The sequence below is a fragment of the Eubalaena glacialis genome, chromosome 3, assembly GCF_028564815.1.
Source record: "Eubalaena glacialis isolate mEubGla1 chromosome 3, mEubGla1.1.hap2.+ XY, whole genome shotgun sequence".
In the NCBI taxonomy this organism is placed as follows: domain Eukaryota; kingdom Metazoa; phylum Chordata; class Mammalia; order Artiodactyla; family Balaenidae; genus Eubalaena; species Eubalaena glacialis.
Genome location: NC_083718.1, coordinates 169346984 through 169361199, shown reverse-complemented (window position 1 = coordinate 169361199; position 14216 = coordinate 169346984). Strand labels below are relative to the sequence as shown.

Genomic DNA, 14216 nt, shown 5'->3' with positions numbered 1-14216 from the left:
TAAAATGGTATTTAAAGCTATGAGACTGGATGGGCTCACCTAGGGAATGATATAAGTAGAGGAGAGGTCTGAGCCCTGAGGCCTGGGACATTCCAGCTGTAGGGGAGAAGAAATTTTCCTTGACCTTCTTCCGGGCTGTGTCTGAAAATCAAACTAACAGATTAGCAGGAGAAATGCATACAAATTTACTCAATATAAATTTTACATGACACAGAAGGCTTCATAAAGAAATGAAGGCCCGAAGAGACAGACCTGAGTATTTTTATGCTAGGCTTGGTGAAGAGTGGAGAGTCATGGAAGAATGTGGTAGAATAAGGAGTAAGAGGTAAGGTTAGAAAACTGGGGCACACCCAGCAAAGCCTGTTTGTTCAGAGTCTTCTCAGCGTCCCTTTGTCTTCTGAGATAAGGAGGCTCCTTTCCTCTGGGTGTAGGGTGGACACCTCTCACCTGAGGGTTTTGTGATCTGTTGCAGCGGAAAAGGGAGGGGGTGTCAGAGTGACCTTCCTGCTTCTGCTGTTTACTCAGACTCCTTCCATTCAAAATATTCAATATGCCAAGGTGCCATCTTGGGGGTAGCATGTCCTGAATCCCAAAGCACTTAGAGCTTAGACAAGGAAGAGCCAGGAGAGGAGACTGAGGAGTGAGCAATAGGAGAAGAACCATGAAGGAGTGGTGTCCTGGCAGCCAAGTAAGTGCAACAAGTGTTTCAGGATGAAAAGAGTGATCCACTGTGTCAGTAAAATGAGGACAAAGAAGTGACCATTGGATTTGACAACATGCAGGTTACTAATGATCTTTCAAAAAATGGGTTTTGATGGATGGGGATGGAAACCTGATTAGAATGGGAGAAGTGAAGATAGCAAATGAAAAAACCAAGACAAAAAACTCTTTCAATGAACTCTGTGTAAAGGGAGCAGAGAAATGGAGTAGTAGCCAGAAATAGATGTGAAATCAAGGGGAGTTTTTACGATAGGCCATATTAGACATCATGGTGGTACAATATTGGAAATGATCCACTCTGTACAGAGACGGGAATGACTGAGCTCAGTTTAAGCAGAGCTTATTTCCCACCTGGCCTGGGTTCTGAGAGCTTCCCTCCTGAGCAGTTTGGCATTTGCTTCTGCAAGGTGTCCCCACAGACACCACCAGCCCAGGACTAATTCTCATGTTAATTTTTCAGTTTGAGGTTTCCCACACCAAGCAGGTAAAATAAATTTGGACTCCAGAACCTCACAAAGCACAACCTTGGGTTTGGTATCTCACCTAGGGATTTTTTTCTTCCCAACCAAGGCCCTGCAAAGACAAACTTTCTTTGCTTTTTCCCTGGACTTCGGGGCCAAGTTTACTAGTCCTTTTTCATTACGGTTGAATCCTTAGAGAGTTCCAATTTCTGTTACTGATAAAAACCGGAGCCCATGTTGCTGCCCCAGCAGCTCAGCCATACATGTTTAAAGCTTTGGCTATATTTTAGCCAGCATCTCTAGAGATTTGTGACAGCAAAGTTTCAGCACTTTCTAGACCACCATTTTGCTGGAATCAGAAATCTCTCCCTTCATTCTTCACCTGGCTAATTCCTAGTCGCCTTTGAGGTCTCAGCTTAAATGTGACTTCTTGGAGAGGTATTCCCTAACCCTCTCCATCCCAATCTAAACTAGTTCACCTTTTTATACTAAGAGCACGCTCCTTCTGTCTTAGCACTTAACTTGTCATTTATAACTTCATATGAGTATTTGTTTCAAGCTGGTACCCATCTAGATTAAAAACTACATGGAGGCAAGAATCAAGCCTGTTTAGTTCACCATATGTAGCAGAAGGCCTGATTTATAGAAGATGCTCAGTCAGGTTCGGTGACTGAACAAATAATTGTCTAAAAATCTAGTAACTAACTAAGAGTAGAGTCTTACATAATATCCTGAAACCCATTATCTTCTGTGTCTTGGAGACGATATTCTCTAAGGAGAAAGTGTTTTTAATGGAAAAAGGACAGAGGTTTCTGACTGTCATTTTACTTGACTCAGAGAAGCAGTGTTACTCCGATTTTGGTAACCACTGTGTCTTTTCCTCTTCAGAATGGAGATCTCCTCTCATCAGTCTCACCTCCTGCAACAACTGAATGAGCAGCGCAGGCAGGATGTATTTTGTGACTGCAGTATTCTGGTTGAAGGAAAGGTCTTTAAAGCCCATCGAAATGTATTATTTGCTAGTAGCGGCTACTTTAAAATGCTTCTTTCTCAGAACTCCAAGGAGACAAGTCAGCCAACCACAGCGACATTTCAGGCTTTCTCCCCTGACACTTTTACAGTTATCCTGGACTTTGTCTATTCCGGCAAGCTCTCTCTCACAGGTCAGAATGTCATAGAAGTGATGTCCGCTGCTAGCTTCCTTCAGATGACTGATGTCATTAGTGTATGTAAGACCTTTATTAAATCTTCATTAGACATTAGTGAAAAAGAAAAGGATCGCTATTTCAGCCTTTCGGATAAAAATGCCAGTTGTGATGGTATAGAACGCTCCTCTTTTTATAGCGGCGGCTGGCAAGATGAAAGCAGATCTCCACATTCTCACCTAAGCCCAGATCAAGGAACAGGTATAAGTGGGAAATCTTGGAGTAAGTATAATTACCATCCAGCCTCCCAAAGGAATACTCAACAGCCTCTGGCCAAGCATGAACAAAGGAAAGATTCCATTAAAAAATCCAAACATTTGAGGTTGTCACAGCCTTCTGAAATGGCTCATTATAAGTCAAGCAAACGAGAAGCACGAACATCTGATTCTTCCAGCCACATTTCGCAATCTGAAGAACAGGCACAAATGGATGCGGAAATGGACTCTACTCCTGTTGGCTATCAGTATGGTCAAGGATCTGATGTCACATCAAGAAGTTTTCCAGGTACCCAGAAAGAGAATCAGTCCCCTCAGTCAGGTTCCAAGACTCTGATGTAAATCAATCCTATCTCAACATGCCCTTACTATTAGGTGTTATGGGCAGTTGAAACAAGTGATCTTTTTTAAGTCATACTTCTCTAATGAAATCTATACATAAAACACAAATTTTAAAAATTATAATACTGGATAAATTTAATGAAGTCAAAACAATAGAGTTCTGAGGGTCAGAAACCCATGAATTTCCAAACCTGCTTATCTGTGGGCAATTAGATTACTGTTAAATGTTTAAAGCTCTTTTGTAAAATGGTTCAATCCTTAAGACACATATTTTCACTTTATTTTTTAAAATTTTATATTGGAGTATAGTTGATTAACAATGTTGTGTTAGTTTCAGGTGTACAGCAAAGTGATTCAGTTATACATCATATTTTCACTTTAAATAGTTTACTTTTTTTTCTGAGTATTCACTCAGGAGCAGTATTTTTATACAGAAAAGTTAAATAGAGCAACCATACATATTGGTAAAGGTTCACAGACCCAGTATCGAAAAGAAATTAAACTAAATCTGATTTTATTAAGATATAAATACATAATTTTTAAAAACTTAACTAATACAACATATAATATTGATACTGTATCTCTGCAACACCATGAGGCATCTCATTTTTATGACAGTAGTAAAATGCAGAGATATTATTGGAGGCTGATAGTTTCAAAGTAGAGAACAGGGATTAGAAATGTATATCATCCAGTTCCCCCCACCAATTAATCAGTTAGCAAATTTGCTTAATAGTTTACATGTGAATTTAAAGGAAAATTATGATAAAATTAAACTCTTGCAGAGTATAAGATTTAGATGACAATTATACTCCAATAAAGATGTTAAAAAAAAAGATTTAGATGATATATTTAAATTTTTTAATTTTAGAAAAATTCCAAATATATATAAAAGTAAAGAGAGTAGGGGCTTCCCTGGTGGCGCAGTGGTTGAGAATCTGCCTGCTGATGCAGGGGACACGGGTTCGAGCCCTGGTCTGGGAAGATCCCACATGCCGCGGAGCAACTAGGCCCGTGAGCCACAACTACTGAGCCTGCGCGTCTGGAGCCTGTGCTCCGCAACAAGAGAGGCCGCGATAGTGAGAGGCCCGCGTACCGCGATGAAGAGTGGCCCCCACTTGCCACAACTAGAGAAAGCCCTCGCACAGAAACGAAGAGCCAACACAGCCAAAAATAAAAATAAATTAATTAATTAATTAAAATAAAAAAAAAAAAGTAAAGAGAGTAGTCTAATTAACCCCCATGCACCCATTACCCAGTCCCACTCATGACCAGTCTTGTTTCATCTGTACCTCTGCCCCCCACCACTCCCATTTTTAAGCAAATCTCAGACATCATATGTTTTCATGTGTAAATATTTCAGAATGTGTCCCTAAAATATAGTCTTAGAAAAAAAACTACAATACCATTATTATCATACCTAAACAAAATTAACAAGTCCTTAATATTACTAAAAGCCAATCAATATTCACATTTCCCTGGTTGTCATGTAAATTTTAGAAAATAATTTGGTTATAGATAACATTTAAAAATAATAGGCAACCTGATTGATTTTTACTAATCACATTTTCCTGTAGGATACTAAAATGAAAATACATGAAACTGTATCATATTATAGAGCTTTCTGAAAATGCTGCGGTGCTCTACCATTGACCAAGGCAGACAGAAATAACAGAGCAAAAATGGGAAATATTTGTTGTATTTTAAAACAGCAACAAAGTTATCCTTTCTTGGGCTTTGCACTTTTGTAACTCTAGGTTATTTAAATCTAACTTCAATAATGAACAGCTGAACTTAACTGCTGTTAAATTGAGAAGGTTTGCCTCCAACCACAACTAACATTTTGAATATGTGTGAGTTTTAAAACAAACGATTAAAGATCCTTGACACTTTTTACCTTTAAAAGAAAAGCAGTACAGCTGTATGAAAAGTAAGAGCAAGGGGGTTCAGACATCTGGTGTGTGTGCTTGGCTGCGGAGCCAATGGGGCGATGCTACCATCTGTAGGATTTTGACTGAATGCCTGTGAGTCAGAATCCTGCCCAGGTGGAACGATTAAAAAATTTTTTTAAAAGAAAAGTAAGAGCTGGGGGATAAACCCATGTAAATAAAACAAGTTACTTAAAAGTGTAAAGACCCTGGGTTGTGTCTGTAGTTTTAAAATCTAGTACTACTGCTTTACTTAAATCTAGTGACTTTATGCCACTAAATAAAAAGATGAGTGGGAGTCTAAATCTACCCAGACTTTGTAGATATATCAAATCCTGAAGTTACGGTTCTATACTTAGGATTACACTGACAATCTAGTCTTTATAAAATTTCTTCCTTCTCCTTGTTGCCTACCTTTCCGAGATTGGACTCGGCAGCCCCTTTTGGATTCTTGATGTTAATCAGAATGGCGATTATGAACTTTCCAGTGACTTAATCAAACTGTCTCTTGACAGATGACCTGCCCAGGATGAGGTTCAAGTGCCCGTACTGCACACATGTGGTAAAGCGGAAGGCAGACCTCAAGCGCCACCTTCGTTGTCACACAGGAGAAAGGCCCTATCCCTGTCAAGCTTGTGGGAAAAGATTTAGCCGGCTAGACCATCTAAGTAGCCATTTTCGAACAGTATGTATATGATTTTTCATCATTTTACTTCTTAGGAAATACATGCATTTATCTGCTTTAGGATAATCTAGTTCACTGAGGAAAATCTTTTCACACAGCTCTGCAATATTAAACAATTTTTCCAATTTAATGTTTTTACTTTGCACATAATGCATAATTTTATATACTTCTAAAATTTATTTATTTATTTGTTTTTTTATTTTTGGTTGTGTTGGGTCTTTCGTTGCTGCACGTGGGCTATCTCTAGTTGCGGCGAGCGGGGGCTACTCTTCTTCGCAGTGCGCGCTTCTCATCGTCGTGGCTTCTCTTGTTGCGGAGCACGGGCTCTAGGTGCACGGGCTTCGGTAGCTGTGACACGTGGGCTCAGTAGTTGTGGCTCACGGGCTCTAGAGCGCAGGCTCAGTAGTTGTGGCGCACGGGCTTAGTTGCTCCACAGCATGTGGGATCTTCCCAGGCCAGGGCTCGAACCCGTGTCCCTTGCATTGGCAGGCAGATTCTTAACCACTGCGCCACCAGGGAAGCCCTATATTTTTTAAAGTAGGTTTGTTTTTCTCCTCTGAAACCTTGAAGTAAGAGATATTCTTTTGAATATCCATTTCAGTTCACTTAAAATCTATTATTTTTATATCCCGTTTTTTTCAGAGCCAAAGACAATGTAAACTTTTAAAATGTTTAAAACTTTTTAAATGTCTATGTCAGAATCACCACTTCAGATATTCAGCATCTGCTAGTGATTCTTGAATCCTTATCTGGTAGGTTGTCAGTCTAGTTTCTGCTGTCTGACCTCTCTCCACTACAGCCTCTTTCTAGTGTCTCTCCAGTTTCTCTGGTCTCCTCAAGGAACGGAGTGAGGTGGGCAATAGAGCGACTCTCAATCAGGGACTGGACTGTCAGCAGTCAGAAAAATCTCAGGGAATTTTCTGTTCAGTGCTCTGGTGGTTTAATAAGGTAGTGACGGGACTTCCCTGCTGGCACAGTGGTTAAGAATCCGCCTGCCAATGCAGGGGACACGGGTTCGAGCCCTGGCCTGGGAAGATCCCACATGCCATGCTGCGGAGCAACTAAGCCACAACTACTGAGCCTGCGCTCTGGAGCCCGCAAGCCACAACTACTGAAGCCCGCGGGCCTAGAGCCCGTGCTCCGCAACAAGAGAAGCCACCGCAATGAAAAGCCCGTGCACCGCAACGAAAAGTAGCCCCTGCTCGCCACAACTAGAGAAAGCCCGCACACAGCAACGAAAACCCAACACAGCCAAAAATAAATAAATAAATTTTAAAAAATAAAAATAAATAAGGTAGTGACATTGGAATTATTCTGCTGTTCATCTTGCAGCAAAAATTTTTTCCAAAATTGATGTTCTATTACCCATACTTTTATTCCATTTATACGAGCTCCTTTTAATTTGGAAGGGTATTGGTCACTTGATGCATAGCTTTCTAGGTATTCATCCAACAAATATATATTGAGTACCTACTATGTACCAGACCCTTTTCTAAGAGCTAGGTATACGGCAGTGAGCAAAACAAACTCTCTGCCTTCATTAATCTCTGAAGCTACATTTTTAAAAATTAAAATAACCTTTTATTATTACAAAAGCAATAAGTATGCATTATAAAAACTAAGAAAATAGATAGACGTAAGAATAAGAAAATAAAAATACCATATTTTTACCACCCAGATATTACCATTCTTAACACTTTATCATGTGCATTTATGTTTTTTTAACCAAAATGATATCATACTGTACATGCTATTTTGTAACCTTTTTTTTTTTTTTAGACTTATTTATTTTATTCATTTATTTTTGGCTGCATTGGGTCTTCGTTGGTGCACGTGGGCTTTCTCTTGTTGTGGCGAGCGGGGGCTACTCTTCCTTGCGGTGCGCAGGCTTCTCATTGCGGTGGCTTCTCTTGTTGCAGAGCACGGGCTCTAGGCGTGCGGGCTTCAGTAGTTGTGGCACATGGGCTCAGTAGTTGTGGCTCATGGGCTCTAGAGTACAGGATCAGTAGCTGTGGCGCACGGGCTCAGTTGCTCCACGGTATGTGGGATCTTCCCGGACCAGGGCTCGAACCCATGTCCCCTGCATTAGCAGGCGGATTCTTAACCACTGCGCCACCAGGGAAGCCCCTGTAACCTGCTTTCTTTAGTGAATAATCTCTACCTTTCCATCTCAATAAAATTTTATGTGTTACACAGTTCAAATTTACCTATAGTTTCCTAAAATACCAGTTATAGCTGGTGTGTCCAAACCAGAATCCAGTCCAGAACTCATCTCATTGTTAGGTCCCTTAAATATGTTTTTGAGCTAGCATAGTTCCCTACCCGCCCCTGCCGCCCCCCCAGCCTTTTTAAAAATAACATTGACTTACTGAAGATATTGAGCCAATTGTTTTACAAAATATCCTACCCTCTGGATTTCTCTGCTTGCTTCTACATGGTGTCATTTTTAGCTTGTTCTTCTATCCCCCCCTGCATTTTCCGAAAACTAGAAGTTTTATCTAAAGGCTTAATGGATTCAAGTTAAATACTTTCATCAAGGACAAAATTGTATGTTTCATATTGTGTCACATTAGGAGACGCATCATATCTGGTGGACCCATCATTCATGTTGTTACAATTGATCACTGGATTAGGGTGATGATACTATGATCCCACCATTGCATTGTAATTAGAAAGGAATCTCTGTGTAACTATTTTGGTATTATATGACTATCCATTTCCCCATGAACTATTCATTTAATAGTATTAATACCAATTGGTAATCTCTATCCAAATTATTAATTTTACTTGGAGTTGTGGAATGATTTACTAATATTATCCTTCCTTCTATATTATTAGCTGGAATTCTATAAAGTAAAGCTTTCCTTCATCACCTGGGGCTATTTGGTTACTTTGAAATAGGGTTCCTACAGGAGAAGCAAGATAAATGTTTAATTATTTCCCTTTAACTACCAATTTTCAGAGTAAAGAGTGATTTAATAGTAGCCTCAAATGGTATATGAGTTTTTTCTGGCTTTGTTTTTTTAAATAGCATATGTTCTCATGAATTTTCTTGGTTCATTGTGTTTGGATCCATAACAATTATTATTTTTTTGATACTCAAAATTTCAAATTTGTGCAGTGGGGACCCTTGAAGCTGGCTCTTGTGTCCTTTTGTCACAACTCCATTAAATTTTCAGTGTCCTTGTTCTCTGGCTCCAAAAGAGCCCTAGGCTCATCTTGTACTTCCCCTGCCACAAAACTGGAATCAGCCATTTCTCAAAGGAGCTTTGGTACCTCTTAGTGGGGAATGAAATTAGAAACCAAAATTTGGACACCCAGGGTGCTCATTGTCATTAGGGCATCCTTTTTAGATTGTTTCTGAGCTAGAAGGTATATATTTTTAAAATAGTGAGTTCATGATGATATTTTCAGTTTTAACATTACAGTGTTTCACTTAATTTCTTTGTCTTCATAATTGTATTGGATTTGGAGGGGGATGAACATGAATCAGTGTCAGAACTTTGTAATGAAAACAATGCCACATATGATAACCATAATACTGATTCTATCTCAGGAGAAATAAAGGTACACTCAAATTATGTACTTTCAACATTTACTGATTAATATGTCAGTGGTTAAGCAGAAGATAATAACTGTACTGAGTGGTAGTCCCATACATTTTCTTAGATATTTTACCAGACTGCTTTAGTTTTCTTGGGTTTTTTGACTATTTGTGTTTGGTGGCCCACTTTCATACCATTCTGACATTATCTAAATGAATATGCCATAAACATTAATTCAGCATATGCAGTTAATTATATGTAATAATTTTTAGATTAGAATCTATAATCTATTGCTCTGACAGCTATTGAACAAAGTTACTAACTATAATATACAATTATTCATCAATTACAACTTCTTCCCAAAGCATTTCACACATATTAACTCATTTGGTCCACACAACCTGAGTTGTATCCCTATTAGTAATAACGGAGCAGTTAGGAATAATAATAGACTGATATGTAGCAGAACCACCATAGTGGTTGTTTATAACCAGTGTCCATTCTGATAGTCAGGCTTCTATTCTGTTTGGGTGGTGCCCATACCTTACCAGTTGTTAAATATTTTGACAGTCACCCTGGAAGCAGGTTTATAATGTTTTAAGTTACTTGCTTCAAGATAACATGGTTAGTAAATGACAAGATTAGTAAATGACAAAAGCAGGACTAGAACCCAAGCTTTCCAATTCCTAGTCCAGTCTTCTTTCTACTAGATCTTTCATTAATAAAAGTGGCAATAATCCTTATATTGAAAAATATTTTTTGATAAATTTAAATTTGGGACAATATTTTTTCTTTCTCTAGCGAAATAACAAAGTATTAGTATTCAAATGAAATGAGTTTTTTCCCCTGAATTAAAATATGTAAAGTCCTTAGAATAGTATATGGCAGATATTAAGTGTTTCCAATTATTTTGTATTATTCTGGGAATGTGTCCCTTGTTACCTCAGATATAAAAATATTATTGGATTAAGGGATATGTGAAATTATTAAGTGTGTAATATTAATCATAAAAACATAATAGACATTATTTAGAGAAAGCTGGTATTTAATATTTCTGTGACATTAATTTATCACCAAAACCTGTGATTTTTTTCTAATGACTAGATGTTAATTTAATACTAACGCTTGGCTTTGAACATTTTAAATTTATGAATTGGTACTTAGAATATCAAACTGTTCTGCTTTTGAAAAATCTTTTTTTATCACTATTTAAATCTCTACACAGATTCACCAGGCATGCAAACTCATCTGCAGAAAATGCAAACGCCATGTGACTGATCTCACAGGTCAAGTGGTACAGGAAGGAACCAGGCGCTACAGACTCTGTAATGAGTGCCTTGCTGAAGTTGGCATAGACAGCCTCCCCATTGATTTGGAAGCTGAACAGCATCTTATGTCCCCATCAGATGGAGATAAGGATTCCAGATGGCACTTGGGTGAAGATGAGAATAGATCATACGTGGAGATTGTAGAGGATGGGTCTGCTGATCTGGTCATACAACAGGTTGATGATAGTGAAGAAGAAGAAGAAAAGGAAATAAAGCCCAACATCAGGTAGCTGGGATGTGAACCAACAGATCTGGCATGTCTGCAACTTACATTGACTTCCCATAACTCTCTCTTTCCATGGTCAGAGTCTGGTTAACAAATTATCAGACTGACTTGAAAGTAATGACCTGATATCACTTGCATGCTTTCTGAACAGGCCATTGTATCCATTCTGAACTCTGTTGCCCTAAAATCTGTTGCTGCACTGGAAAGAAAGACCTAGCTTGAGTTGGCATGATGGATGAACAATTAATCCTCTTACTTTTATTACAGAGATACCTTTTTTTTTAATATTGGAAGATCTACTTAGTGAACTTTTTTCAAAGAAAATATTTTAAATAAATTCACCACAACCAAACTGTATATAAGATAATTTCAAGGTGTTTCAAAAACATATAAACTACCACTATTGAATTTTCACAGGGAATGAGGTAAGAGCACATTTAAGGGTCTGGCACCCTACCTGACTAAACTAATTAGTCTATTACCTTCAGACCGAAAATGACCTATCATTATTCCAATATCCTAAATGTTTTAGAATTACGGCAGAAAACAAACCTAAACTGTTTGAAATCGTTCATATTTGAAACTTTTGTCATTAAGTTAAAAATTACTCTTATGTAGTCAGTATTTAAAAAGAACAAACTCTAAAATAGAAGCTGACCAGAGATTATATACAGACATCATTTTCTTAAAGCAGGAAACTAATACTGTCAAGGTAGTTTTTTGAGGATCTGTCTATATAGCTCTCTTCCTCTCTAGAGAAAAAAAGAAAACTGGAGGTTCTTACCAGTTCTTAAGATTAATTTCCTCCATTTATATACTGCTATATTACTTATAAAGTGCTCTTTTCACACATCTCCTCACCTAATCAGCAAGGTAAATAATATTGTCTCTGATTTACAAATGAGGAAATTAAGGTCAGAAAGTTTAAGTGGTGGGACTGGTGACTGGACAGGTTTTGATTTTAAACAGTCCTCTTTCAACCGTCTCTCCCTGAATAGTCCCCTGAAATGGTGAAGAAGTGAAGTCAAACCTCACCAATCTGCAATAATTATAAAAAGAAGCCTATGAGAATTAGAAAGTATGAAAGAAGAGGAATTTAATCATCTTCAACAACATATAATATCTTGAACTAGAGTTATTCAAGTAGTGCTAAGTAATGTCCCTATAGTACCTATTGACATGTTTTTATGTTATTTATATATAAATTTTATATATAAAACTATTTGAACACATTATTCTCCTAAGTTCTTTAAGCAGTTTATAAAATTTATATATAATTCTTCAAAACAAACTTTTCTACTAGGATACAAAATTAAGTTTTAACTCCTCCCCTGTATGAATTATGAAACATTCCAAAATTACAGTCAAATTGGAGATGCATTATTTTAGTTGTAAAGATAAAATCTAAATACTAGAAGTAAAGAACTGTTCATAAAGGTCTTGGCAAGTTATCCCAATTAAGCTTGTTTTAATTTAATTTTGATAGAGGCTCCGTGTATTATACTGTATTTTTAACTGCCATGACATACCTCAAGATACTTTTTATGTTATTTTCTCTTATTCTTTAATTAATGATTGTCCTTAATACCAATTTGTGGGCCAAAATGGTTAATTTCTTTAAGTTTTTTTTATAAATAGATGAATAACCACTTTGTTTTATGGTACCTAATTCTGAGATTTTTTTCAAGATTCCCCTGATGGTAAATTTCCAATTGCTTCAAGACCGGATAGTGTGCATTGAGTTCATTGTCTCCCAACATGACCATTCCTGAGTCAGGAGTCTTAACAATTACATTGTTCCAAATGAGGGAGGGAACACTTGTCATTCTTCAGTCTCACCAGAGGATGATAACATCTTTCAAAATTGTAATCTGATTTTTAATCATTGGAACCAATAGGAAAAATGACTGACTTGAGCTTTATTTATAGAAATGAGGTTGTGCTTGCATGTGTATACTCTAACGCACTTTAGTCTATGATCTAAATGTTCTTTGATGCTACTATATTCTGCATGCAAACATCAGCATGATTGTCAGCAAGGTCCACTGAACACAGTGCCACCAGCACTTGTAGAGCCTTATCAGAAATAATGCTTTCTCGTAATTGTTTATAACAAGCATCAAGCAATCCCCACAAAACAGCTATCAAATTCACCAAACTAGACAGTGCATCTGTTCTATCATTTTAGTATCATAAAAGAACATTCGTGACATGTTTGTAAGTTGTAAATAATAACTCCAGTATCATATCATATTTATCTAAGACTTTAGAGACCAATTCTTTTCTAGAGTGAAACTGTCTATTAATGGTTTCTAAGAAAACTGAATTCTTTGGCTCTTAAATGTGGGAAAATATTACATAGGGGTATAATCTGTTAATATAAGCTTTATTTATGCCAAGATTTTTTTTTTTTTTAATGTTAGGAAAATAATGGAAGTTGGTTAGACCAAAGTTTGCTCTTACAAGAACGCTGTTTTATCAGCTTCTGAACACCCTTCTAAGTCTATGGTCCTCAAGATCCGGTTGATAGGATGAAGTTTTGCAAAATAAAGCACCACTGAGTCGTGCCTACTGTCTGGAGGAAGCAAAATTGACTAGGCCAGTGGTTTGAAAGATTTTTTTTTACCCAAGAAACCCCTTCTTCAAATGAATTGTTTCATAGAGAAGTTCAACATTTAAGGAAACTCTAAAGGACAGAGCTGCTCTGGTTTAAGCTCCCTACAAACCTTTCCCCAGACACTCTGCAGAGCTCAGGAGTCCAGCACTGAAAACCCTGGGCTGGATCACTTTTTGAATTCCCTTTGAGCATTACAGTCTCACTGCATTACTCCTGTTACTCCTTGCACTTATAAGCTGGTAACCATAGAGCAGCAAATCACATCTTTACAAGGTTCCTTCTATAGTTATCATATATCTTAAGACCTTTTTAAGAACAAATTTTTCAATATTGTATGTCTGAGTGATGAAATCAAACACAGTTACTGCTTTTATGTGGCCAAGTTACTGCTTAATGGATGAAAAGTTTAGTGTTTCAGTTACTTATGAGCTCAGAACTCAATTCGTTAAAAGTTATTTTGCTGAGTCATGCTAAGATATATTGAAATTTCCACTCATGTTGGTTATATATGTTTGGAGTCCTAAAATTAATACTATGGAAAAATCACTAAAAACAGTACAGCATAAGATGTGTTTAACTGGGAAGGGTGATAACAGTAGGTACTGGAGGACCAAACTTTACATTATAAATGGAAAGTTCTAAGTTATTTTATATTAGAGTGGATCAGTATTACTATTTATCATTTATATAGCATTTTATATTTGCAAAGTATTTAATAATTTTTATGTTATTCTTTACATATCTATGAAATAGGACATTTATCACATGAAAGGTAAAGAAATTGAGGCACAGAACAGTAAAGCAACCTGCCTAAGACAACCCAGTGAAACAGTGGCAAAAATAGGAATTAGAATGATCAGATTTTCTGAATCCTAGAATATCAGCTTAAATCACTGAGGTGTGTTGTGTATTACTCTATTTTATGAGTTTATACAAATAACAGT

The 14216-nt window shown here is 37.2% G+C and overlaps 1 protein-coding gene across 2 annotated transcripts in view; it reads left to right on the top strand.

The window, feature by feature from the left end:
- Window positions 1–11042, top strand: part of ZBTB8A (zinc finger and BTB domain containing 8A) — a 53786-nt gene extending 42744 nt beyond the window's left edge. For both annotated transcript variants that reach the window (XM_061184537.1, XM_061184538.1), the window contains 3 exons: window positions 2070–2890; window positions 5387–5556; window positions 10327–11042. In XM_061184537.1, coding sequence (XP_061040520.1) covers window positions 2071–2890; window positions 5387–5556; window positions 10327–10659 — 1323 coding nt within the window. In that variant the 5' untranslated portion in view covers window position 2070 and the 3' untranslated portion in view covers window positions 10660–11042. The remainder of the gene's footprint in view (window positions 1–2069; window positions 2891–5386; window positions 5557–10326) is intronic.
- Window positions 11043–14216: the final 3174 nt, after the last annotated feature.